Raw genomic sequence first — 26,909 nt, 5'->3', positions numbered from 1 at the left:
GCTGGGATTTCCAGTATTATGTATTAAATAGAAATGACAACAGTGGATTTCCTTATCCTGGCCTTGTTCCTATTCTTCAAGGAAAAACTTCCAGTTTTTCACTGTTGAAATGATATTAGCTGTGAGCTTTTCATATCTGGTCTTTATTATATTGAGGTAATTTGCTTCTATTCCTACTTTGTTTAGTGTTTTTAATCATAAAGAGGTATTGATTTTGTCAGATGCTTTTTCTGCATCTTTTGAGATGAGCGTGTGATTTTTATCCTCATTCAGTTAATGCGTGGTCTTTTTTTTTTTTTTTTAAAGATTTTATTTATTTATTTGACAGAGATCACAAGCAGGCAGAGAGGCAGGCAGAGAGAGAGGAGGAAGCAGGCTCCCTGCTGAGCAGAGAGCCCGATGCGGGGCTCGATCCCAGGACCCTGGGATCATGACCTGAGCCAAAGGCAGCGGCTTAACCCACTGAGCCACCCAGGCGCCCCAATGCGTGGTCTTCTACTGGTTTTTTGTATGTTGGACCATCCTTGAATTCCAGGAGTAAATCCCACTTAGTCATGGTATATGATCCTCTTAATGTGCTTTTGAATTCAGTTTGCTAGCATTTTGTTGAGGATTTTTAGCACCTGATTCATTAAGGACATTGATTTGGATTTCATTTCTTACAGTGTTTTTGTTTGGCTTTGGCATCAGAATAATATTGACCTCATAAAGTGAGTGTGAAAATGTTCCCTTCTCTTAATTTTTTGGAAGAAGTTGAGAAGGATTAGTGATGTTTGGTAGAATTCTTCAGTGAAGCCATTGAGTCCTGGGTTCTTGTTGGAAAGGTTTTGATTACTGATTGAATCTCCTAACCAGTTATAGGTCTGTTGAGAGTTTGTTTCTTTGTGATTCAGTCTTGGTAGGTTATATGTTTCCAGGAATTTATCTATTTTTTTCTCTAGGTTATTCATTTTGTTGGCAATTGATTGTTCATAGTTGTCTCTTATGATCCTTTGTATTTCTGTGACATAGACTCAATATCTTCTCTTTTCTTTCTGATTTTGGATTTTCTTTTTTTCTTTCCAGGCTTTTCAGTTTTGCTGATCTCAAAAAACCCACTCTTATTTTTTTCTATTCTCTCTTTTATTTATTTTTACTCTAATATTTCCTTCTGCTAACTTTGGACTTTGTTTATTCTTTTTCTAGTTCTTTGAGGTTGTTTGAGATCTTTTTTTTCCTTAATGTAGCTGTTTATCACTGTGAACTTCTCTCTTAATACTACTTTTGTTATATCCCATAAAAAAAATTCTTGGGCTTTTTGGGGCACCTGGGTGACTCAGTGGGTTAAGCCTCTGCTTTTGTCTCAGGTCAGGATCCCAGGGTCCTGGGATCGAGCCTTGCATCTGGCTCTCTGTTCAGCAGGGAGCCACCTTCCCCCCGCCTCTCTCCCTGCCTCTCTGCCTACTTGTGATCTCTCTCTCTGTGTTAAATAAATCTTAAAAAAAAAAAAAAAAAGTCTTGGGCTTCTTTAATCTGAATGTCCATTTCTTTCCCCAGATTTGGAAAGTTTTCTGCCTTTTTCTGCTCCTCTCTCTCTCTTCCTTTTGGGACTTTCATAATGCATAGATTGGTCTAAGCTTCCTATACTCTTCTTCATTGTTTTTTCTTTTTGTTCCTTTGACTGGATAGTTTCAAATGACTTCTCTTTGAGTGCCTTGATTCTTTCTACTGCTTGATTAAGTCTGCCATGAACCCACCTAGTGAATTTTTCAGTTCAGTTATTCTTCAGCTCTAGAATTTGTTTAGTTGTTTTTAGTTTTTCTCTCTTTTTTGATATTCTCATTTCATTCATGTGTTGTTTTCCTGGGCTTATTGAACATCTTTATGACATTTTTGAAATTTTTGTCAGGTAGTTCATATATCTTAGTACCTTTAGGGTCAATTTTTGGAGATTTATTTTGTTCCTTTAGTTGGGCCCAGTGGTATTGTTTCCTTCATGTGCCTTATTACTTTGTCAGGACCTGCGCATTGGAAGACACAGCCATATCTCCAGCCTTTAGAGACTGCCTTTGTGCAGGGGAAGACCTTCACCGATGAGTTCAGATAGAGATTCTGAGGTCCTCTCAAACCTTTTCTCTGCATGCATCCATCTTCTCTAGTTTCGTGGGTGCAAATTCCCAACTAAAAAAGTTTTGCAGGTTTCTTTTTTCAGGAGCTTGTAATCTCTTGCTCCCTCTGGTGTCTGTCTGTTGTACTGTGGGTCCTCTGGAGCAGCAGCAAGCTGTCCTGCTCTTTTCTATTCTCAGCAAACCCCAGGCCTTTAGACTGAGTCAGGTCTCCTCAGTGCTCTGAAACAGGTGATACAGAAACCAGTCCCTTTGGTGGCTCCCTGAGAACTTGGGACATTGGACACATACTTCAACACTATCTTTCCTCAGGGAGAAGCCAGACTTTGGGGTTTTCTTGTACTCATTCTTCATAGAGCTGTGGAGAAGGGCAATGGCGAATGAATAGGTACTAGTTCAAACCACTGCCTTTGTTCTCTACCCCCAGGCTGGTCCACTTACCTGTCAGTTCTTAGATTCAGGCAAGACAGAAACCAGTCCTTCTGGTAACCCCTCAGAAAATCTGAACATTAGTCTTCTGTTTCAGTCTTTTCTTCCCCTCTTCAAGGATAAGCTAGGAGTTGGGAATTTTCTTCCGGTGCACCTCATTGTGCTTCTGGATGGGGCTCCGGTGAACGAAGGCTACCAATTTTCCTTCTGGCTTCCATGCTGCTATTTTCACACTTGCTTGGGTTGCAGGAGCCTTTTAACTGGTTTCTGGATTTCTTACAAAGCAAATTGGTCTGTGTGTTGCTGAGTTTTTGTCTCCATGGGGAAAGGATGGTCTGGGGCTATCTGTTCTGTCTTGCTGATTTCACTGCCTCCCTCTTTCTTTCTTTTTTTTAAAATCTAGAATCTGGTATAGTTCTAAGGCTTTCAGCAAAGTTGTGATGAGTTTCCCATGAAGTGCTTGTTAAAAAAGAGAAATGTGGACTGTTTTTAACTTAATTCAGATTAGCTTAATCTACTTAATGTAGATATCCAAAAGACTAAGTTAAAACAGTATAACTGAGATTAGATGTGGATTCACATTCTGGCACTGATGTTTAAAAGCTTTGTGTCTTGGTAAAGTTCTTTCACTTTCCGTACCTGTTTCTTAGCATGAAAGTGGGACTGTTATTAATTCTTGTTGGAGTGGTCGGGAAACTGAACTGCTCAGTGTCTGATTGTTATAGTAACTTCCCCATAAATTTTGGTTCTTTTTCTGTGCTCCTTAATTAAATCTGGGTCATTCTGGAAAGAGGTTTCTAATAACATGCTACAGGATTTGTCTTCTCAACCTATCTTGTTCTCTTCTTCATTTTCAGTTTTGACCTAGATGAGAACACTGATAACAGACAAATTTGTGCAGAGTGTAATAGCTGATAGATTAGATAGCTAAAGAATCAGAATCCAAAAAGATCTTAAATTAGGTAGAGAGAGTTCTGATTATGGGGCTCTGTTTTAGGGATGGAAGAATTGCCAAGTGGATTGTGGGGGTGGGAGCAAAGAATGGATTGGATTAAGTAGTATATAGAGGACGTAGAATAAAATATTCCATAAGGAGGACATAACATGTGGGAATCCAAAGCAAGTAAGTAGTCCTTACGAGTAGTTAAAAGTGTTTGTACTTCCAGCAGTAGGAAAAACCGATCCTAAGCAGTACTTCCTTCTTGCTTTCTCTTCTCTTTCTTTTTTTAATCAGTTAAATATCTTAGAGAGGTAATTGCACAGATATGTGTTAACGGTTGGTCATAAGTTCCTGGAACAGTATTAATTTACATTTCGGTAGAACCTGAGACTCTTAAGAGCTGCTGAATACTTTATTTAAAGCACTAAAGGCAAGGGATAGAGCTTAGAGTGGGATAGGGATTGATTCGTAGTTGGGCTAGAGCTGAGGAAGAGGCAAGGTTTCCAGTGGAAGGATGATTAAGCACCACCACCCCCTCCCCCATTTGGTTGAAGCTGTGGGTCAGCAATAAGATAAGGTAAAAAGAAGGGACACAGAGGCAGGGTTGGGATGAGTCAGAATCTGTGTCAGGCAGCAGAAGGGTATGAGAGATTTTATTCCTGCTGAAAATTGCCAGCAGAGGAGTTACTGGACGTAGCCATGCATGAGATGAGTACGAAACTGTCTTGAGTTAAAAAAATTGAGATTAATGAACTCTAGTCTTAAAAGGTTTTCATATTTTTTCCTTGGAATTATTTTATGTTTTAGATGGGGTTTTACTTTTTTTTTTCTTAAATTCAATAGAATATCTAATGTAAGTTTTTACAAAGGATTTTGGATTAGTTTCAGTCTTAATTAGTTAAGTGAATTTACTTTGTATTTTCAAATGCTGTGAAACCTGGTATGGCTTGTTACAACCAATGATGTATTTTGGGCTGCCACTTCAAAAAAAGAGCATTAAACAGGAATCTTACCCCATAAATAAAATTTTAAGGTCTAGATAAAACTTTTAAATACTATTTTTAATAGTGTTTATTTTTCTCAATGTAACATTAACTCATGCTCATGATTTAACTAATGGGAAAAAAAGGAGAAAAGCATTTCAAATTCACCACCTGAAGTTAACCACTCATTTTTGGTTAATTTTTCTCTAGTCTTTTCTTATGTTTTCATCCCTGCAATTAGTATCACTATTAATTCTAAATATTTCTTTACTACAAACGTTATATATTATTTCCTTAAAATTATCACAAGCATTTTGTCATGTCATTGTTCAGGTTTTTGAACTTCTTTTTATCATTGGGTAATATTTCTTTACATGATTGTATTGCATTTATTGGTTTGTGGTTTGTCAGTATTATGAAAGCACTCTAATCTTTGCATATTGTATTTGATTTTTTCTTTTTTTTTTTTAAGATTTTATTTATTTATTCGACAGAGATCACAAGTAGGCAGAGAGGCAGGCAGAGAGAGAGAGAGAGGAAGGGAAGCAGGCTCCCTGCTGAGCCAAAAGCAGAGGCTTTAACCCACTGAGCCACTCAGGCACCCCTGTATTTCTGATTTTCTGATTGTTTACTTAGGAAAGTAGTTCTAGAAAGAAAACTACTTGTTAAGGAGCATGAGCTTTTGTAAATACTTTGGATATGTGTTGCCGACCTACTTTCTGATTTGGAATGACCATGTTAGCACAGTCTAGACAAAATTGGTGTTTTTATTTTATTTTATCCGAGTTCTAGCATGAATATGGAAGGACCTCACTGCAAAGCTGATGTCAAAAACTATGATCATAATACATATATTGTATGCTCTCCACTTCTGGAGAGAGATCTGTCACACATTTCATGTATTTGTATTATGGTTTCTCCAGCAGCACAATTAAGTTCTTGGATTCAGGAGTAAATCGGCCAAAGGGAGCACAGAACTCATAGGAGTGTAAGCTAATTGTTCCCCAACTTCAAGTGCATTTTAAGCACAATATGAGTAAATGTTTGGTGGAGTAAAATGAATGAATAAGTAAACCTCAATAAAATTTTTCTTTATTTTCTTGAATTTGATACTTCACATTCCATTTTTATTTTATTTCTCCTACTTTCTCTTTCAAAGGAAATTTAAATAAACATAACAATTAATTTAAATAATTTAAACACTCTTTTTCTGAACTCCCAGTGTTTTTCTTGTACTTTTTTCATTTTTTTCACTCAGAATTTTTGAGAATGAAAGCCTGTTTTGATTTGTGAAAAGTTAAGAGGTCCCTCTGGTGGAACATTTAAGAAATACATAGCATTAAATTTTCATGAAAAGACATAGACTTGTTTTTAAGTTAAAACAGTGGAAGCTTTGTATGGTAACTTTCCAACTAAATGATGTAATGAATGGTGGTTCATTTTCAAACCTTTTTAAACTTCAACACAATGAGTACGTTTACGATATGTGAAGAAAACACTAGGAAAGAAGATAGCTGCAAGTGTGCCAAATTATGGGGGCTGGATAGACTTTTATGGCCCAGGTTGGCATGCTAATCACTGTTAATAATGTGTCTTTGTGGGAAAATAAATATTCTGAGAAATGGAATGATGGATAAGTTTCTTAATAATTACTATTTATTGGAGCCCCTGGGTAGCTTAGTCTGTTGAATAGCCGATTCTTGGTTTCAACTCAGGTCTTGATGGCAGGATTGTGAGATCAAGCTTGGAGTACAGCTCTGTGCTTAGTGCAGTCAGCTTGTCCTCTCCCTCCACCTCTGCTCCTCTCCCTCTACTCTCTCTTTCTCAAATAAATTAAATCTTTAAGAAAATAATAATAATTTATCAAGTATAATTTATCTTAGGATTTTCTTAGTGTCTCTGACGTCACAATGACCCAGGAAGGTAGGTGGTATCAAACTCAAGTTAAAAAGAAACTTAAGCTCAGAGGGATTTAATGATCACATCATCCAGCTAGAAAGTGGTGAGACTGGGAATAGAATTAAAGTGCTTTTTCTTCTCACTATACTGTTCTGCCTCTTAAATGGAAGGACTGGGTTCATAACCACCAGCTCTGTCTTTTGAGTGAGCAAGAGACTGACCCTGAAGAAGTGATCAAAGTAGATAATATCTGTATAGATGACATACTTTTTCGCTCCACTTGAGGTTATACATAATAGCTAGGCAGTAGTGCAGTCATGATCTGATCCCAGGCCTGCTTATTTAAGGAGCATGTTATCACTGAATCATCAAGAATTAAATCATATTTATTATTGTATTGATTTTCATGTATCTTATTTTAATTAATTTCAAAGGTAACATGTATAGCATATGTCATGTCACAGTTAAACAGAATATTCCCGTACTGGAAAGCCACAGAGTTATTATTACCAAAATATTACCCATTCTGTGAGCTAGCTGTTCAATAGGTTTTTAATTCTTACTTGACTTCTCCCTGTATCAGCATTTCTTTCCCTTTTTACTAAGGGTTTATAGCGTTATTTAATGAGCTGACTCTTTTACATGAAACAGTTATTGTTTTTATGCTGTGAAACTGTAATCTTAAGTTCAAAGTACCTCATGTGAGTTTTAATAAAAATAAATGTTTTGCCAATTATTTTACAAATAAGGTAAATTTGGAACTGGGAATCTTCAGTGTGTATGTGTGTGTGTGTGTGTGTGTGTGTGTGTGTGTGTTCACACATAGTATGTTAAAATAGATTTGTGAAAGATTTGGGGAAATATGCTTTGAATTTAGAAAGATTTAAATGAAGCAGTCAGCAAATATGTTGACTGGGCTATTGCCTATAAGTAAGTAGTAATAATTGTAATCGACTTGCTTTAAAAATTAGTGTCATCATCATTAGTGATTAGAAAATGAGCATTGTATGATGCAAGTATGCCTTACTCAGAGGTTGGCAAACTACAGCCCTTGGGCCTGTTTTTGCATGGCCTTCTAGCTGTGGTTTCACAACACTTTTAAAGGTAGCTTAGAATATACGTGGCAGAGACCTGAAATGTATATGGGTACAAAGCCTAAAGTATTTTACTCTTTGATTCTTTACAGAAAAGGTTGGCCTACCCCTACCTTATAGCTTTTGAGGTAGCTACAAAAAAATGAATAATAAAATACTTTCCCACTCTTAAAATCAGGAAGCTGCTATGCATGCTGTAATGTTAGCATGAATTATTTAATTAGCATAGCCAGAAAAAAAAATTCTGCTTTTACTTCTTCAAAAATTCTGTTTTATAATACTGTAGAACTCTGTATACCATGTAGAACATTTGTGGAAGTAATGGTCTGTCTCAGACCTTAGTACTCTATAAATTTTTTTAATGAGGTTTTAAATAAATTACCAGTTGTTTTTTGTATTTTGTATATTGATGTTCCATGGTTCTGTTGTATTCCAGATAGTAAGTGGATATTAGCTGGTATTAACGTGGGGAAGGAAAACAAAATGAGAAAATAACAACAGACACTCTTTTCTTACCCTTATTATTTTATAACTAAAAGTTTTAAGCTCAATGTTCCTCCACATACTTATCTTATTAGAGTAGGTGTCCTTTTTAGTATGAACCATTATGTACATTTTTAAGGATAATTAATGAAGACAGTAAGACTCCTTATAATACCTTCAACCTTCTAAAATTTTTGTATTTAAAATACACAACTAATAAATTTGGAAATTTGTTTTTACATTATTTGAAACTTAAAGGTATAGTCTAGCCTTCAGAGTTCTGTGTAATAATACAAAAATGTCATTATATTTTGCATATTGTTGTAATAGCTGAAGAGCATATATGTAAACACAGGTAGATACAATATGTATGTTTCATTGGTTTTTTAAAAATATCCATGTCTTAATGATTTCACTTATATGTGGAATCTAAAAAACCAGTGAACAAACATGCAGAAACAGACCCATAAATATAGAGAACAGTTTTGAAATGAATAAGTCATAAGAATGAGGAGTACAGCCTAGGGAATAAAGTCGGTGGTATTGCAGTGGTATTGTATGGTGACAGATGGTAGCTGCACTTGTAGTGAGCATAGCATAAACTATTGGGACTACATAAAAAAAAAAAAGCTTCTGCACAGTAAAGGAAACAATCAATGAAACTAAAGGCAGCCTACAGAATGGGAGAAGATATTCGCAAACGACATAACTGATACAGGGTTAGTATCGAAAGTATATAAAGAACTTAAGAGACTCAAAACTCCAAAACCAAATAATCCAATTAAAAAATGGGCAGAATCCACAGACCTGTACCCCTGGGGTATATGTTTATAAAAAATAAAAAATTTAAAAAAAAGACATGAAAAGAATAATAATAAAATTCAGCTCTATGAAAAGAATAGTGGTTAACTACATCCCATTAAAAAAGGAAATTTTGTATGTTAAAAAAAAAAAAATGGGCAGAAGACATGAACAGACTTTTCTCCAAAGAAGACATCCAGATGGCCAACAGACACATGAAATAATGTTTAACATCACTCATGATCAGGGAAATACAAAACTACAATGAGATATCACCTCACACCTGTCAGAATGGCTAAAATAAAAAAACATAAGAAACAACAAATGTTGGTGAGGATGTGGAGAAAAAGGAACCCTTGTGCACTGTAGGTGGAATGCAAACTGGTACAGACAGTGGGGAGAATAGTGTGGAGTTTTCTCAGAAAAGTTAAAAATAGAACTACTCTATAATCCAGCTATCTCACTACTGCGTATTTACCGGGAGAATATAGACACACTAATTCATAGGGGTACAAACACCCCTATGTTTAGAGCAACATAATTTGTAATAACCAGGATTCGGAAGCAGCCCAAGTGTCCATCAGTTGATGAATGGATAAAGAAGATATGGCATATATATAATAGCATACAATGGAATATTACTCAGCATTAAAAAAGAATGAAATCTTGCTACTTGCAAGGACCCAATGGATCTATAGAGTATAGTGCTAAACAAGATAACACAAATACCGCACGAGTTCATTCATGTGGAATTAAGAAACAGAACAAGTAAACAGGGGGAAAAAGAGGCAAACCAAAAAAAATGGATTCTTAACTACAGAGAACAAACTGGAGGTTACCAGAGGGCATGTAGGTGGGGGGATGGGTGAAATAGGTGATGGAGATCACTTGTGATGAGCACTGGGTGATGTAGGGAATAGTTGAATCACTATACTGTACACCTGAAACTAGTATTACACTGTATGCTAACTAACTGGAATTAAAATAAAAACTTAAAAAAAAAAACCCATACATGACGAAGAAGAGTGCAATGTTTCCAGCTCCATGGATAACTCATATTAATCTTGCTTTGTGGATTTTCAAAGCCCTCTATCGCTTGTGCTTTATCTAATCCTAATCCTTGCAGTGTAACCAGAAGTAAGTTCTCTTGACTTTGGAAGCAAATGAATTTTAGAGCAGATGAATATGTGTTCTGTTTTTGTTATGCACAAAGTGAATTCTGGTAGCATTTTTATAACAAAACCATAATTGCCTGTAATTATTTTTGTATAATTTTATTGCATAACATTTTAAAGCAATGTTAAAGCTTAAACAAAAAATCAATTTTTTTTAGTCATGGAGTGCCCTGTGTTGGGTTCCCTGCTCAGTGGAGGGGGGTCTTCTCCCTCTCCCTCTATGCTCTTTCTCTTGCTTACTCTCTCTCTCTCTCAAATAAGTAAAATCATAAAAAAAAATTTTTAGTTACTATTCGTAAGTACAGATTTTTATAGTTACATATAAATGGCATATTGCTTTACCTTTTAAAAAGATTTTATTTATTTGAGAGAGAATGAGAGAAAGAGAGAGCATGAGAAGGGGGAAGGGTCAGAGGGAGAAGCATACTCCCTGCTGAGCAGGGAGCCTGATGCAGGTCTCAATTCCAGGACTCCAGGATCATGACCTGAGCTGAAGGCAGTCCCTTAACCAACTGAGCCACCCAGGCGCCCTGTTTTACTTTTCTAAGCATATAGCTGTTTAGCTCTCTTTCTTTCTTTCTTTCTTTCTTTCTTTCTTTCTTTCTTTCTTTCTTTTTCAGTTAAAGATTTTATTTATTTATCAGAGTGAGTGCAAGGTGGGGCAGGCAGAGGAAGAAGCAGGCTCCTTGCTCAATAAGGAACTGATGGGGGACTGGATCCCAGGCCCCTGGGATCATGACCTGAACCAAAAGTAGGCGTCCCTCTCATGATCATTTCTAAATGCATAGTATTTCCTTGAAGTAATCTCATGTATAAACCGTTTGTCAATTATTAAATGCTTATTATTGGTGATGAGTTTTTTTGATTTTCATAAATAATGATGAAAGACCACATTTTATTTTTTTCTCTTTTTAAGGTAACAGGTCACCTGTAGTTCTCTTTACCATCTAAACATCCTGGTTGGTAGTTACACATAAGTAATGATGCCTAGCAATAGTAGTTTTGCTTCATAAAACTTTCTACATTTTCGAATTTGATGTAGTAAAAACCAACTTGCCAGTTCCATATTAGGAAGTAAATCATTCTGATCAAATGAAAACCTTTAATCTGTTGATAAAATATAATAGCTAGTACAAAATTATTATTTTTTTTTTAAGGAGTGGGGCTTTTTTGTTTTTGTTTTTTAGGGTGGGTGGGGGGCAGAGGGAGAGAGAATCTTAATCAGGCTCCACTCCCAGTGCAGAGCCCAAAATGGGGCTTGATCTCACAACCCTGAGATCATGACCCTAGCTGAAATCAAGATTTGGCCACTTAATTGACTGAGCCACTCAGACTCCCTTTAAAGGAGTTTTTAAAAATGATGTCTTAACTGCTACTTTTAGAAATTCATTCTTTGCGCTTAAAGTGCATAAGGATATAATACTGAATAGAAGATAAGCTCTGTGAACACATGGAATTTTGACTGTTTTGGTTAGTGCTACATCTCTGGGTCCTAGAACAGTACCTGGCACATATTGGACCCTCAATAAGTATTTGTTGAATGGAAAGATTTTTAAGGGTATTTATTACAGTATTATTTGATATATTGAAATAATTGGTAATACTCTAAGCATTCATTAGTAAGGAGTTGATTAAAGTATAAAATAACCAGCCATAAACTAGAAACGCAGTTTCCTGGAAAAAAGTAGGTTGTTCCATGTTTATTGACATTGACACAGTACTTCATTTTGTGATAGAAACAAGTGGAATAAACAACATATATAAAATAGGATTCCACTTTTATTTTTAGTATTTTTGATTAAAAAATACATCATCTACCTATATATAGTAGTTCTTAAACTTTATGGTTTCAAGACCCTTTAGCAGTCCCGAGGACTGTGAATGGCCTTTGTTTGTGGGAGATAGATAAATAAATTTAGATATATATTTATCTTACTAGAAATTTAATAAAATTTTAAATTTACTTATTTGTTTAAAGTAAGAATAATGAACTTATTACATGTTAACATAAACAATGTATTTTTTGAAAAATAACTTTTCCAAAATACATTTAATGAGAAATGGCATTGTTTTGCATTTGTGCATATCTTTTTAAATCTTTAATATGTAGGCTAATAAAAAACAACTGGATTTTCATATCTACTTCTGTATTCAATCTTTTGTGATGTTTTGGTTGAAGTACATCAAGAAAATCTAGCCTTATACAGATATGTCGTCAAAACAGAATAAAGTATTTTAATAATCTTCAGATAATTGTAGGTATTCTTCATCGATACTGTACCAGAACCCCGAGAGGTAGTTTCTTCAAGATTGGTTGCAGTGTACAATTGGAAACCGTATCAGTGATTTTTGTACATTCTGTCTCTGAAGTCCTTTGTTGATTTTACATGTAGAATAGGTCTTTTACCTAGGCAAGATTTTAACAACTCATGCATGTTCATTTGGAAAATACTGGTTTGCTATTTATGCAGATCTTCCCAATATTGACATATTTCAAGATTGATGTCTTTAATTCTTTAATATCACACCTGTCTTATTGCAAAGGTTTTCAAGTATTGTGAAGTTGTCAAGTCATAGTAATGGATGCAGCTTTTTCCAAATTTTACTTTTCACTTGAAAGCTTGAATGTTATGATTGGTAACAAAGTCAGTTATTTTTCTTGAGGTGACATGTTTGCTTCAATTCACTTGTTGAGAAAATGTCAGTGAAACAGCCAAGTCTGAATAGTTTGCCATTTGTTCATTTAAAAATAGGGTTCCATAAAAAATTTTAAAAAAGAGCTAATTCACTTTTACCACAGTGATGCTTGAAAGACAAATTATATTTAAAAAAATCCTCCAAATCTGTAAAAGTAAAGGAACCAAAAAGAAAACATAACAAAGTAGTAACTGTGCTTATCTTAGAAAGATGGGGAAATTGTGACTTTTTTCCTCCTTTTGTTTTTCTATAATGATTAATATGTTTTTGTTATGTAATAGTTTCAAGAGTTATATAAAGATAAAAGTATAGTATTTATAGTATAACTTACAGATAGAGTCAAATGAATGTGAATTAAGAATAGTTAGTTCTTTTCTCCATTTTTCTTATTAGGATTTAGGCCCTGAATATGAAGATATATTTAATATTTCCTTGAAGTGGATTTTAGAAAATGGAAAAGATGTTGGAATAAGGTAAAGGATTTAATTTCCACTTTGACCATTTTATAATATAAGAAGTGATTTTGACTCTAAAGTCTCCTTAATTATTTTTTAACTAGGTGTGTTGGTTATGGCCCTGAGGAACAACTGACAAATATAACCCATGTGCAGTTTTTACAGTCCACAAGACCACAGATGTCTTTCTGGTGTCGTTTTCGACGTGCTTTTATTACTGTCACCCACAGGTTATTGTTGTTATGCTTGGGTAAGTTGTTGAAATGAGAAAGAAGACACATGATAGTCTGGAATTTTCGTATCTTTTTTTACCAAATACCAGGGTTGAGAATTTACTTCTGTGATAGCTGCCATTATAAATCACATCCAGAAATCTTCCCTAAGGTAGAATAATATTGAAGTTGTCTTTTTTTTTAAAATAATGTCATTATTAATCTAAGGGCTTAGAAAACAGTAGTATAAAGGAAAATGCAATAAAACTTTGTCATACTGATGCCTTTGGAAATAGAACAGGGAAATAGAAAAATCAAGCTTATTGTTTTAATAATAAAATATAAATTAAGTTCATTAAAATTATTTTTAATTTAAAAAATACCATTTACCTGCATTAAAATTTTCATTTGGATTCCTGGATTTTATGTGACTTTTGACTATAGGAATATAGGAGATTATCATTTTTTTTCTTTGTTCCAGTCCTTTAAAAATAATTTTCCTAAAGTGTAATATGTTTACAGTCTTAGGAAACTTACCTTTCTTATGGTTTAATGTGACAAAGCAAAATGTTTGTGAAACAGTTATATTGTTTTTAAAAAAATAATCAAATTTAAATGTTCAGTTGTCCACATCATGAAATGGTTTTTTTAAAGCGATTAAGTGAAACTCTGGAAAATGTTTAATACTAAATATTTAATACTAAATTTAAAATACTTAATGTTTAATACTAAAGCCATTAAATACTAAATGTAGTTGTGATTATGTAGGTAATTCAGCCCACTGTTTTGAAGTCTTACTCCATTATCCCTTATGGCAGTTAAAATAATCACTGTGCAAACTGTCATAAGTTCTCCTTTTTTGCTTTGTTTTGTTAATATCAGATTTAACAAGTATAGTAATAACTTTAGATTGCAATGAATATTAATGATTGTCACTGAGCACAATTTTTAAAACACAAAATATATAAATATTGCAGGTGTAGTGATGGTTTGTGTCGTTCTGCGTTATATGAAATACCGCTGGACAAAAGAAGAAGAGGAAACAAGGCAGATGTATGATATGGTGGTGAAGATTATAGGTATAAGTATTTGTAAAAATCCAAACCATTTCTTGAATTGTAGTTATGTGATAAATTACAGTATGATGTCCAGTGATTGATTCATTTGTAAATGTGTTATTTTTCAGATGTTTTACGAAGTCACAATGAAGCTTGCCAGGAAAATAAAGACTTACAACCTTACATGCCTATTCCACATGTACAAGATTCCTTAATACAACCTCACGACAAGTACGTTCAGAGTATCGTGAGTTGAAGTAGATCAGAATTTGGCATCTTCTGAAGTTATAAAGATTATATTGAGAGTTGTGGCCCTTCTCAAGTAGACCTGTTTTATTGTACAGGCTTTACTTTTTGTACTTTAAACTCTCCTTTCTTTCTAAATTCCCTTCTGTTCTCCTCCTGATTTTGAGTGGCATAATAAACAACTGGATTCCTAAATCATGATCACTTTTATATATTTTTTATTCTTACCAATGTTCACCTTATTTCCTTTAATTTCATCTTAATAAAGAAACAGAGACAGACAATAGCCAGTGATGTTTTACAAATAATGCCTTAAATATTTTGTTGTTAAGAAGATTTTTAATTAAAAGGACTAAATAATAACTTCTTGAAAATGTAAGATGATTCCATATCCTACCACAGCATTCTTCACCATAGCAACACCCCAGAATCAGTGGTGAAGTTTGGGGGGGAAGATTACTGATGCTTGTGCCCCACCTCTAGAGAATGAAATCTGAAGTGAGCTTTAGGCATCTAAATCTTTTTTGAAAAAAACCTCATATGCAGTGACGAGGAGAACCAGAATTAATAATAGTCATTGCCTTCACTTACTAATACTTGAAAAAGATAACAAGCCAAGATGATAGTAAATTTGTCATTTTGTCACATGCTAGGAAAAAAATGAAGAAAGTCTGGGATAGAGCTGTTGACTTCCTTGCTGCTAATGAATCTAGAGTTCGCACAGAGACACGAAGAATAGGTGGTACAGATTTTCTAGTTTGGCGGTGGATCCAGCCTTCTGCCTCCTGTGACAAAATATTAGTAATACCTTCTAAAGTATGGCAAGGTCAAGGTATGTATTTTTAAACAATAACAACAAAAATAAACATGGTGTTTTTCTAATTTTTTTCAACTGTGAAAGTCTTACATGTTTAATGTAAAATAGTGCTGTTGAAACATATGAAGACAAAGCTCCCTTTTTGCATTTCCATTCCATAGAAGGAATTAATGTTAGTTTCTTACATATCCTTCCACTTTTCTCCTTGCAAATATGAACATAATGGTTTGTCTTTACCATAACAGAACACTGTATACACATTACTTTTTTTTCCTTTTTCACTTAAAGCAACTTAGTATTGTAGATCTAGCTGCATTCTATCCCCCTAATTTTTAGGCAGATAACATGTAATTTATGTTTTACATATATATGAAACATATAAAAGTGGAACATAACTTTTTAACTGCTCTTTTTTTCCAATTTTTGCTTGCCTGCCTCTTTTCATTAAGACCGACCACCTTCGTATTCCTTGTTCCAAGTAGCTTAAATGACTGTCCATATTTTTCTCAGTGCTTGGATGGTTGTTAAAACAGGTATATGTAAGTATATAGAAGGGCTTGGTGATTGGTTGCTTTAGGTTCCCAAACCTCTACTAGTAGTAACTGTTACCTCACTTGAATCTCTTGGACGGTTAGTTGCAAAATTAAATCTTGGAGTTAGTTTAATGTGCATTTCAGAACTAGTAGTCGGTTGAGTTTCTTTAAATCTTATTGGATAAAAGTATATTTCTCAATGTTTGCTAAGCACAGTATTTATGAGAAAATTAAATTGTTTTGAAATTGCAAAAAAGTAAAATCCACTCCCTTTCTTCTCTGATTTTTACTTTCAAAGAGCTTGAATAATAATAGTCTTCAGTAATCATGGCATAAAAGTGATGCTTTGATGATGCCAAGGGTGACACTAAACATTAAACTTCTTGTTTTAAAAGGTGTCTGCAGAAGGGTCCTTTGAAATGAAAAAAGAATGCAAAGCCAATGAGATCTGATTACTTAGTTGCCTGATTGTAATGGTTGTGTATTCTCAGCCTAATTTCTTCATATAGCTCATATATGCCTGTGAAGTTCTAGAAAAGGTCATTATTTTGTTCATATAAATTTTTTTTTAATCATTGTAGTTGTGTTATTTTTAAAGTGTGAGGTTTTCAAGATGAATGTAAAGACAACTTCTTGACCTAGGTAATCCAAGTTCTTATAAATTAGTAGGGGGGGGGATCGCTTCTCAGCCTTTTGGCTAAGTAAGATCAAGTGTAAATTAGTAGAGGGGATGACAGACTCTTCAGTGTGTGAAATTGAATGTTCTGTATCTAGAATTTAAAACCTCAGATTATTATATTCATTTTATCATTCTCTCTAGATGGAAAAAGACTGTGTAAGTATGATACAAAGGCAATTTTAGGTCAGTTATAATAGTTCTAAAACTCAACATAAATTGATAGCTCTGAAATGTCCTGCTACTTTGTTTCATCAAAGTTCCAGTATAGTAAATGTTTACAAACTATATTCTAAGTACTGAGCTATCTTAATTTGAATACTTCTAAATGCACAATGTGAAGAATTTTAAAATCAATCTCCCTTTTCTTGACAGTCTTTGGTTTTTAAAATGTTGCAGTGAATTAGTTACTGAATCTAGAAGGGAATTGAGGGTAAAAGAAGATGCCTGTTTTTAGTAAATTGAAAAAAAATATAGTGGCTGAGATTATGTTATCCTGAAAGCCGAAAATCCAGAGTTAGAACCTAGTAGCCATTTGCTTGAAAGATACCAATTCAAGTTTTTAGAGCGTTAGAATGGTAAAAGTCTGTAGACTCCTAGCAAAAGGGATTTGAGTTCTCCTAAGAATTTGATCATAAAAGAATTTGTTACAGGAGCTGAAAAAAGAGAAGTTGGTGGAATTTTTCTTGATGATAATTGTCTAAATTGCCTCATGTAAGAATACATAGCTCTAATCTATTACTTATATTTTATGCCATTAAATGTATAGTCTACCTAAATATAATTAATTGGCTTTCTTGTAAAAAATATTAATACATAAATTAGTTTTTCTTTCATTTAAATGTATCTGGACACAAATATTGTGCTGAAAATAGGACTGTAGTGGAGGGGTAGGGCGGTTGTTTATGTAAAAAGATAGTTTAACTTATTAAGAGGCTTAAAGTTTATCCTCTTATAAATAGTGCTTTAATTAAAAGATACATGGCTGGAGGATTGGTAATTATAGTAGTCTTTTGAATTCACTCCCACTACAAGCTGTTGTCATTTAATAGTATTTTTTCCAAATAATTATTAAATAACCTGAGTGAATTTTAAGTTCATTTTCTAAAGGGTAGTTAAGTCTAAATTGCATTCTTGCATAGCTTTAGTATCTCTAATGGCATTTTAAAGCACCAGTTAAAAATCAAACCATACCTGCTGGGGAGAATTATTTATGTTTCTGACATGTGTAGTCTTCAGAATAAACAGCATTCATTTGAAAGATCTAAACATACTTCCTGAGGTATTTGAAATCACTGTCTCTTTGCTTGTACCAGGAGGTGATTGCAGTTTAGTTGGGGAGACAAAAATTGGTTTGATCTTCACAACTATGTTGTGATTAGAACTGGCCAGGAATAACTTCTCCTAGGTCCTTGGGTTTGGGCTGGGATAACATGGTATTAGTGGTTCCATTTTCACTGGTTCATTTTCTGCTGGCCCTGGGCAATATTGGAATTTTAAGGAACTCAGATTGTCTACAACTAAAAGGTTATCCAAGAACACGAGCTGTACACTGCCAGGGACGTCTGTCTGGGTGGTGCTAGAGGCTCACAGGCTTCTTTTTATTTATTATTAAAAAATTTTAAAAAAATTTTATTTATTTGACAGAGACAGAGATCACAAGTTTGCAGAGAGGCAGGTGGTGGTGGTGGGGGGAAGCAGGCTCCCTGCTGAGCAGAGAGCCTGATGTGGGGCTCCATCCCAGCACCCTGAGATTATGACCTGATCCGAAGGCAGAGGCTTTAATCCATTGAGCCACCCAGGCGCCCCCCATAAAGTTCATAGACTTCTTGATCTAGGGTTTGGCAAAGATTTTTCATGTCTAGAGGCCATTGCCCCACCCCATATCAGGCACTGTTAGGACACTCACACCCCAGACATTTTTTTTCACTAGATACTTCTGAAATCTTTAATTGATACATTCAAGTCTTTTTCTTTTCTTCCTCTTTCAAGTCTTTATTTAAATTCTAGTTAACATATGGTGTAATATTACTTTTAGGTATAGTAGTGATTCATCACTTTCATACAATACCTGGTGCTCATCACAAGTGCCCGCCTTAATCCCTGTCACCTGTTTAACCCATTAGTATACTCTGAGCCATAAACTCCTCTTTCAGACTTTTCCTGCTTTGTGTGTGTGTGTATACACATATGTATATGTATATGTGTGTATGTGTGTGTGTGTGTGTGTGTGTGTGTGTGTGTGTGTGTATTTATTTATTTAATTAGGAATTCCCAGACTCTCCAATTCTTTGATGTACCTACTTTTTCCAGTTTTTCAGTCTTCCTCCTATCTTTATATCTTTTCCTGTCCATTTTAGTTTCATGACCCATTCCTCTCTCCAGTCCTTTTCTTGCTGCTACCCTTAAGTCATTAACTGCCCTTCATCTTAGCCTGGCAAATTCCAACCAAGGATGAAAGGATTTTGTCTATGTGCAAGGAGCTGAGCATAGCAGTAGAAAATCATATAGTCTGCAGACTGGTACGTCATAAGTAATCAACCTCAGTTAGGCCCTCAGTACTACCTGACTTTCATGTTCTTATCATATTTTACCAGTCATTTCACTTTCCTACTCAGTAATAATTTTAGATTTCTTTCCATCCTTTCAGACCTTTGCCCTTCTGTCTCCTAAATTCTCAGTTGATGACCTGAATAGAAGCAATCAGATTTACCTGCATCAGATTTCCATCACCAAGTAAATCCATGGCTAGAATCCATACTCACCCTCACCTCCTGTTGCATTTGAGGGTTTTTCTCACTTAACAAAGACCTGAGCCCTATTCTCCATAGGGAATGGTATTGAAGTCCTTTGGATCCCATCGGCTCTTCTCAAGTCTCTTCTCTTCCTGTATACTTACTGTATAAATTCTTCTCTTACTGTATAAATCCCTGCCTCTATTGGATCTTTTCATTAGCACCTAAACATGCCATACAGTCTTTCTCATCTTTAAGAACACACATTGTTAGAGGGGCACCTTGGTGGCTCAGTTAAGTGTCCACCTTCGGCTCGGGTCATGGTCCTAGGGTCCTGGGATGGAGCCACGCGTTGGGCTCCCTGCTCCATGGGGAGTCTGCTTCTTCCTCTCCCGCTACCCCTGCTGCTTGTGCTCTCTCTCAAATAAATAAAACCTTTAAAAAAAAAAAAAGACACATTGTTGGAGTATACATTGTTATTTAGCTATCACTCTGTCTCTCTCTACCTATTTATAGCCAGATAGCATTAAACGTTTACTCATTGTTTTTACTTTTAGCTCCCATTTTATTCTTCAGCTGACTCCAATCTATTTTGCACCGACCCCCCCCCCCCCAATTCGGAGGAAATAGCTCTTAGACATCCATATTGCTAAGCCAAGTGGACATGTTCCCTTTCTGTCCTCATTTTACGTAGCAGTGTTAACAGTTGCACCTGCTTTAAAATTTGCTTCTTGTGGCTTTGGGGATGCCACTTTCTTCTTGTTTTCCTGCTACCTTGACCATTTCTCCAATCTTCTTTTCTGGACTGTCTTCTTTTCCTGGACCTCTAAGTGTTGGGAGTTTCTCAAGGTCACCCTCTTTTCTCATTCTATCTGTCTTCCTTCTACTTATAGATGATCTCATGCTGTGACTTCATTTACCACAGATATGTTGATAACTCCCAAAGTGCTATCTTGAATTAATTCTTCTGGTTTTCAGATTTTTATACCCACCTGTACAATTGTCTGCTGAGATATGTGCACCACAAATTCAGCATGTGCATGAATTTAGTATCCTCTCTCACCAAACAGACCTCCCCCACCATTCTTGTTTAATTAATGATACCCTTTCTCAGTTAGTTCCACTATAAACCTGGGAGTTATCCTTAATTTTTTCCTTACCTGCCATGTTTAAACATACATGACATGACATGTTTAAACAAGTCATAACAGATCTCCATATGTCCTCAATTGTATCCACTTCCTTCCATCAGCATTTCTGGCCTATGTTATCCACATTAGTATCATCTCTCTCTTAGACAACTATAATAACCTTCTAGCTGGTCTCCTTGCATTCACTTTTTTCTCTGTTTAATCAGTTCTTTATTTAACAGTCTTTTAAAAAATATATATAATTTAAAAGACAGATCTCATCAAATTATTACTCTCCTTAAGAAAGCTTGGAGTGGCTTTCTGTTGCTCTTAGGGTAATGTCTAAACACTTTAATGCAATCTGCATGGTCCTCAGTAATCTGACTTCTCTCTCTTAAGGTTTATCTTTCTGTTCTCACTTTAGCCACAGTGGCTATCTTAGTTGACTTTAGTTGACCACACTTGATTACAGTGAGCTCTTTCTTGTCTCAGGGGCTGTATGTAAGTTAACATATTTGCTTGAAATGTCCTTTATAGGTCTTTTTACTCTGCCTACTTTAATTTATTCTTTATTCTTTAGGTCCCAGCATAAATTTCACTTCCTCACTGAAGTGTTATCTGATATTTCCAGACTACCTTAAGTTACTTTCACAGCTTCTTGTATTATTCTTTCTTAAGATTTACCATAATTACAGGGTTGGTTTTTTTGTTTTTGTTTTTTTGTTTTGTTTTGTTTCTGACACGGTTTCTCAACTCTCTCACCCACTAAACTGCAGCCTCTGTGAGAGCGATGATTGTATCTCTGATGTACCTTAACTTCCAGGGGTCTGGCTCCCAGTAAAAGCATGCAATGAATATTTTTTGAAAAGAATGAATGACTGAATACCTTTCAACAAAATGGAACAGTGACATATAGTAAAACTAATTTGTCTTTTGTAGCATTTCATTTAGATAGAAGAAATTCACCGCCAAATAGCTTGACACCATGTCTAAAGATTCGAAATATGTTTGACCCAGTTATGTAAGTATTATGATCAGAGGTATATGTAATTTTTATCTGGAATATTTGGAATATTCTTATAATGCTATGTCTGTAATTGAACAGTCTCTTTTACTTTTGAATCTCTACAGAAATGTTGTGTTTTCCTTTTCTTCATCTTTGTTAAATTTCAGGCAAAGATTTGGCCAAAAGACCCAGATATAGAGTAATTTGTTAAACTTATACAAATCTTTGTAGGTACTATGAATCTCCACAGCAGATAAATGCTGGAGTCAAATTAATGATACATGTGGTGATAAACAGTACCCTTTATTAAGTGTTTTAAGTCTTTTCTGCCAACATTCTTTGCCTCAGACAATATACATAAACATACCTGCTATCTTTAAACTTCCAATCTCTAATTATAAAAAATTCTCTGCAAAGATGTACATACACACTTTCCTTCTCTAAGTCCTATTTGCCCATGCAGTATTTGAGAGACTTTTCTGTTCATTCAATATTTGAGAAACTTTTCTTTCTATATAATTATAGCAGCACATGCACCCAGAAATTAGCACTGGCAAAAGTTATTGCCTTAGAATCTTTAATATTTCATATATAAGCTGTAATAATTTTTAGAATTTGCTTCCTAGAGATGAGTGCTTATTTGTCCAATGATATGACAGGTCAGATTCTGTTTTGTAAAAAAAAAACCAAAACAAAAAACCTGATTTATATGTATTACATATAAAATATCCATAAATCTCAACTGATAACTCATTTATTTCAAGAAATAATTGATATGAGATTCCAAATGAGTGACAACAAAATTGGAAATGTGGGGAGGCACTGTAGTAACAGCCCTCTCATACTTCGGGGATTAGGAAATTAGTGCCGGGTTAGTATTTTGTTACCTGAGATGAAGATTTATGATTTCAAGTGTAGCCGCTTTTCCTTCGTCCCACCATCTGTATCATGAAAAGACAAATACGTACAATTGTAGTAGGAAATCTTAAGGCTGTCATAATAGTAAGTGACTCTTGGTGCAGAATGTTTGTCCTGTATTATTCTTCCATTATTTTGAAGAAGAGAAGCTCAGAATACACCATTTACTTGGAATTTTCCTAAAGTTTAGGAATTTGAAAATATTAAAAAAAAGAAGTAATATGTGGGGTGGCTGGGTGGCTCAGTCGGTTAAGTGTCTGTTTTGGGCTCAGCTCATGATGCGAGAGTCCTGGGATCGAGCCCCGAATCAGACTCCCTGCTCAGTGGGGAGTCTCCTTCTCCTTCTGCTCATGCGTGCTCTCACTCTTTTTCTCAAAATAAATAAATAAATAAACAAAGAAACAAATAAATAAATAAATAGAAAAGGCTTTATTTGGGAGAAAGAGTAGGGGAGGGGCCCATGCGTTCACATGCAGGGGGTGAGGGAGAGGGAGAAGCAGGGTCCCCTCTGAGCAAGGCTCCTGATGTGGGGGCTGGATCCCAGGACACTGAAATCATGACCTGAGCTAAGGCAGATGCTTAACTGACTGAGCCACCCAGGTGCCCCAACAATACTCAACTTTTATGAGTTCACTACAACTCATTAAAGTATTAACACTTGCTAAGAAGAAAAGAAATGATAATAGGTACATAAGATTTCAGACATAAAAATGACAGCATAGTTATTCTGCTACGATGGGCCAATCCTTCACTGCCTCAGTTCTGTGCTTTCTTACATTGGAAAGTGAGAGAAGGTCTGGGACTGTGAATACTAATTTTTTTTTTTTAAATCTATCTACTGTTAATAACAAGCATTTACTTAACTACTTACTAGTTTTAACAATATGTGATTTTGAAACTATTCCCATTCTGGTAGGATATATATGTTATGAGACAAGACTTTATTGAGTTAGGAGTATGGTTGTTGATTTTTGTTTTCATTAATTTTTTAGGGAAATAGGGGATCAGTGGCATTTGGCAATTCAAGAAGCAATTTTAGAAAAATGCAGTGATAATGATGGCATTGTTCATATTGCAGTAGACAAAAATTCACGTGAGGTAAAGTAACTTTTACTGTTGAATTCTACATTTTGGATTTGTTGCTATTAAACTAAAACTTTCTCTTTTCTTTCTTTCTTTTTTTTTTTTTAATATCACAGGGTTGTGTATATGTTAAATGTCTGTCTCCAGAATATGCTGGAAAAGCTTTTAAGGCATTGCATGGCTCTTGGTTTGATGGTAAGAAGTTTGAGTATTACGAACATTTTGAAAAGATAGATTATGGCTTACTGTTAAACTATACCAGATTTTAAATTAAAAGAAAATTAGGTCAGCATTTTTAGAGTAATTATTTAAGATTACTTTATTTGCATATTGTGTTCATACGTCTTTTACCACAGTTTGTTTTCTATAAATATTAAGCACATTTTTACAGATCTAAAATATTATTTTTATCTTACAACAGGGAAATTGGTTACAGTAAAATATTTACGACTAGATAGATATCACCATCGCTTTCCCCAAGCTCTTACTTGCAATACTCCCTTGAAGCCATCAAATAAACATATGAACTCTATGTCTCATCTTCGTCTTCGGACTGGCCTAGCCAATTCTCAAGGAGGTTCCTGAAAAGACTTTCTTCCACTCCTAGGACTGGTATTTACAATAGGAAAATTCCTGTTTGGCTTCCTGTCTTCCTTTTAAATGCTTTTTGTATGTAATATTTTTATTGAATACAGCTCTGTTTGAATGTTCCAGAAATCTTAAGGTTCCAAAGGGACTTAGCAGTGAGGCAGCAGTGCTGAGTGGTCAGAACAATTGTTTCATTCAGTTTTTGGAGCTCAGTTAAGCCAATGCATTTAAGTTTTGCATGAGGAACATTGACTTTATTAAGCATTTTCAGATGTGGTGATTGTGTTTTTGCACCACAGAGTGTTTGGATAACCACACAAAAGCATGGTGAAGAGGCTTCTTGTATTTCCATAATCTCCTGTGAACTAATGTTGTGAATTTTTGTATACAGTCACCTGCATAGTTCCTTACCAGGCTAATGTGGTAAAACTGTTAATTTCCCAGTTTAACCTTAGGTTTCTATTGCTTGTAAGAGATTCATTTGTTACAGCTGGAATACAGGAAAACTAATTTGGGTTTAGCGGTTACATATAAGCATAGGTGGGTGTACATGTACTTAACCTGGCTTTTGTATATATGTATAAATGCTGATGGTGGCGAAAGTAGTCTTGTTTTGTGAGGATGTCTGCATTAAAGCAGTAAAATAAGCTTCCTATTTTATTCATAATCTAATGTGTATATATGTATGTGTATATATGTGTGTATGTGTATATATATGTATGTGTATATGTGTATATATACACACACATATATACCTATGGCTGTACTATCACATAGATCAAACAGCCAAACACCTGGAAGTATTAGATACAAGTTTAAAATATCTTTTATAAGTTTTATATAAAAATGTCTGAGTATGATTTTGTGTGAAAGTTCCGATCTCAGTTGTAATGGATTCAAATTTATGTGAGCAATAAAGATGCAATTGGCAGATATTGGAAAAGTATTTTGTGAAAAGCTGTATTTATTATAAATACTAGGACTATGACATAGTACTATTGGGATTAACTCACTTTCCCAATTTATTTATAATTTAATGAAATGTCAGCTCCCCTGTTGTATGTCAAGTTTAAAGCAGGGCATATTGCTGCAGCAAAATGTGTATTTGAAAAATTATATTTGAAATTTTGGGTCATGACAGCTTGCAATATAGTAAATGCACGAGTGACCGTCGCTTTGTGCCTCGGTATTTACCTTGTTTCAGTAAAGTTGCTTTATTACTGTTTATGATTTCAGATTAAAATAGATGCTGAGCAGAGTTTACTTGTAATGTAACAATTGGCTTTTTTTTTTTTTTTAAATAACCTGTTGATATATCCTTGTCAGTCCAAATGAATATGTGAAACAGCTGGAATTGTACCAATTTTGATTTTGTTTAAAGCTCAGTTTCCTCTTTGTTTAATTGTATATGTGTTGGGTTTGCAGCATGAACTTGCACAGATAATGCACGTTTTCTGGTTAAGTAAACATGATGCACACTGTTCTGTAATAGAAAACCCTATTGTGCCTTACCTGTGTGCTTTTGTGGGCACCATGTTTATGAAGAATAAAAAATGATTTGTTATCTGAAGAGAATAAATTTTAAATTCTCAGTTTATGTTTCAGATGCTAAAGTGTGAAAATATAAATATATATATAATATATAATATAACCAATCTTTCTGTATTTTATGTGCATCATAGTGATTTATCTGAGCTTAGTGACCCCCATCTTGTGACCTGTTGCAAGAGTGAATGTAAAAAATAGTTGTGGCATTTTAAAAGGTCGCCTTTTGATGCAGATGCATCTTTTTTTTTCTTTGCTTCTAAAACATTTTATGTAAACATTGTACATTTATTATTGTAATATATACTATTATGCAGCTTATTTTACCTGAATCTGTTAAGCCGACCAAGATCCCTCCCTGCAAGACAGATGGGAATGTGTATAATAACTAGATATTTGAGAAGTTCTGAAGTTTGATGTAATCTGTTACTTGTCCTGTTGAAAAAAAGGAAAAATTCTAATTAAAAATTTATTAGGTTTTTTTTTTTAATGTGTCTTGGCTTTTAAAAAAAAACTTTTTAAGTGCCCTGTGTCTTTATTTTTTTAACCAGTGAATAGATGCCTTTATTTTAAATCTTCTTGGGGATGTATAAATATATATATGCTCATAAAGATGGATGAAGACCCTAAAGTTAATTTTAACCATCCATTCTTCAGCATCTTACTTTTCTTTATGAAAATGTCTTTTTCTAACTCTCAAGTGTATGGATCAAAGTGAGGCAAGACTATAAATCAGCTGTTATCACTAAAGCAGCACTGTTTAGTTTAGACATTTTTTCATAGCAAGACTTTCTCAAAAAAGGAAGCCATTCTTTTATACATTCTGTTTAAAACTCCTTATCTCATTATAAACCAACAGTTTATGGGCTAGCCTCTTTGAATAGCATTGCTTTAGAATTTTTGATGGTTTAATCAAGTAAAAAGAAGACTTGATTAGTCAGTCAGTTGGTAGACTCTTATTTAAAATCGCTAACGAAGGTTAGGCACTGTTACATGTTAGAGATGCAAGGATGAAAAGGACAAGGCCAAAACCTCAGGATGGTCCCATCTAGAGGAAGAACATAAAACAGATAAGTTAAAAGATAGTGTGGAAAATATAGTGAGAGAAAAAAGCAGAAGAAAATCTAGGAGTATGGAGAGGCACCTTATACTTTTTTTTTTTTTTTAAAGATTTTATTTATTTGTTAGGCAGAGGGAGGCTCCTTGCTGAGCGTAAGGAGCCTGATGTGGGACTTGAACCCAGGACCCTGGGATCATGACCTGAGCCAAAGGCAGACACTTAACAAACTGAGCCATCCAGG

The 26,909-nt window shown here is 34.6% G+C and overlaps 1 protein-coding gene across 1 annotated transcript in view; it reads left to right on the top strand.

The window, feature by feature from the left end:
• The window catches only part of LEMD3 (LEM domain containing 3), a 63,219-nt gene extending 37,121 nt beyond the window's left edge, over positions 1 to 26,098 (top strand). The window contains exons 5-13 of the mRNA XM_059402536.1: positions 13,000 to 13,079; positions 13,166 to 13,311; positions 14,251 to 14,352; positions 14,460 to 14,562; positions 15,231 to 15,409; positions 21,408 to 21,489; positions 23,385 to 23,490; positions 23,592 to 23,670; positions 23,897 to 26,098. Coding sequence (XP_059258519.1) covers positions 13,000 to 13,079; positions 13,166 to 13,311; positions 14,251 to 14,352; positions 14,460 to 14,562; positions 15,231 to 15,409; positions 21,408 to 21,489; positions 23,385 to 23,490; positions 23,592 to 23,670; positions 23,897 to 24,060 — 1,041 coding nt within the window. The 3' untranslated portion in view covers positions 24,061 to 26,098. The remainder of the gene's footprint in view (positions 1 to 12,999; positions 13,080 to 13,165; positions 13,312 to 14,250; positions 14,353 to 14,459; positions 14,563 to 15,230; positions 15,410 to 21,407; positions 21,490 to 23,384; positions 23,491 to 23,591; positions 23,671 to 23,896) is intronic.
• Positions 26,099 to 26,909: the final 811 nt, after the last annotated feature.

Source organism: Mustela nigripes, chromosome 6 (assembly GCF_022355385.1).
Source record: "Mustela nigripes isolate SB6536 chromosome 6, MUSNIG.SB6536, whole genome shotgun sequence".
Lineage (NCBI taxonomy): Eukaryota > Metazoa > Chordata > Mammalia > Carnivora > Mustelidae > Mustela > Mustela nigripes.
The sequence above is the reverse complement of the archived record's forward strand: the minus strand, read 5'-3'. Positions and strand labels throughout refer to the sequence as shown.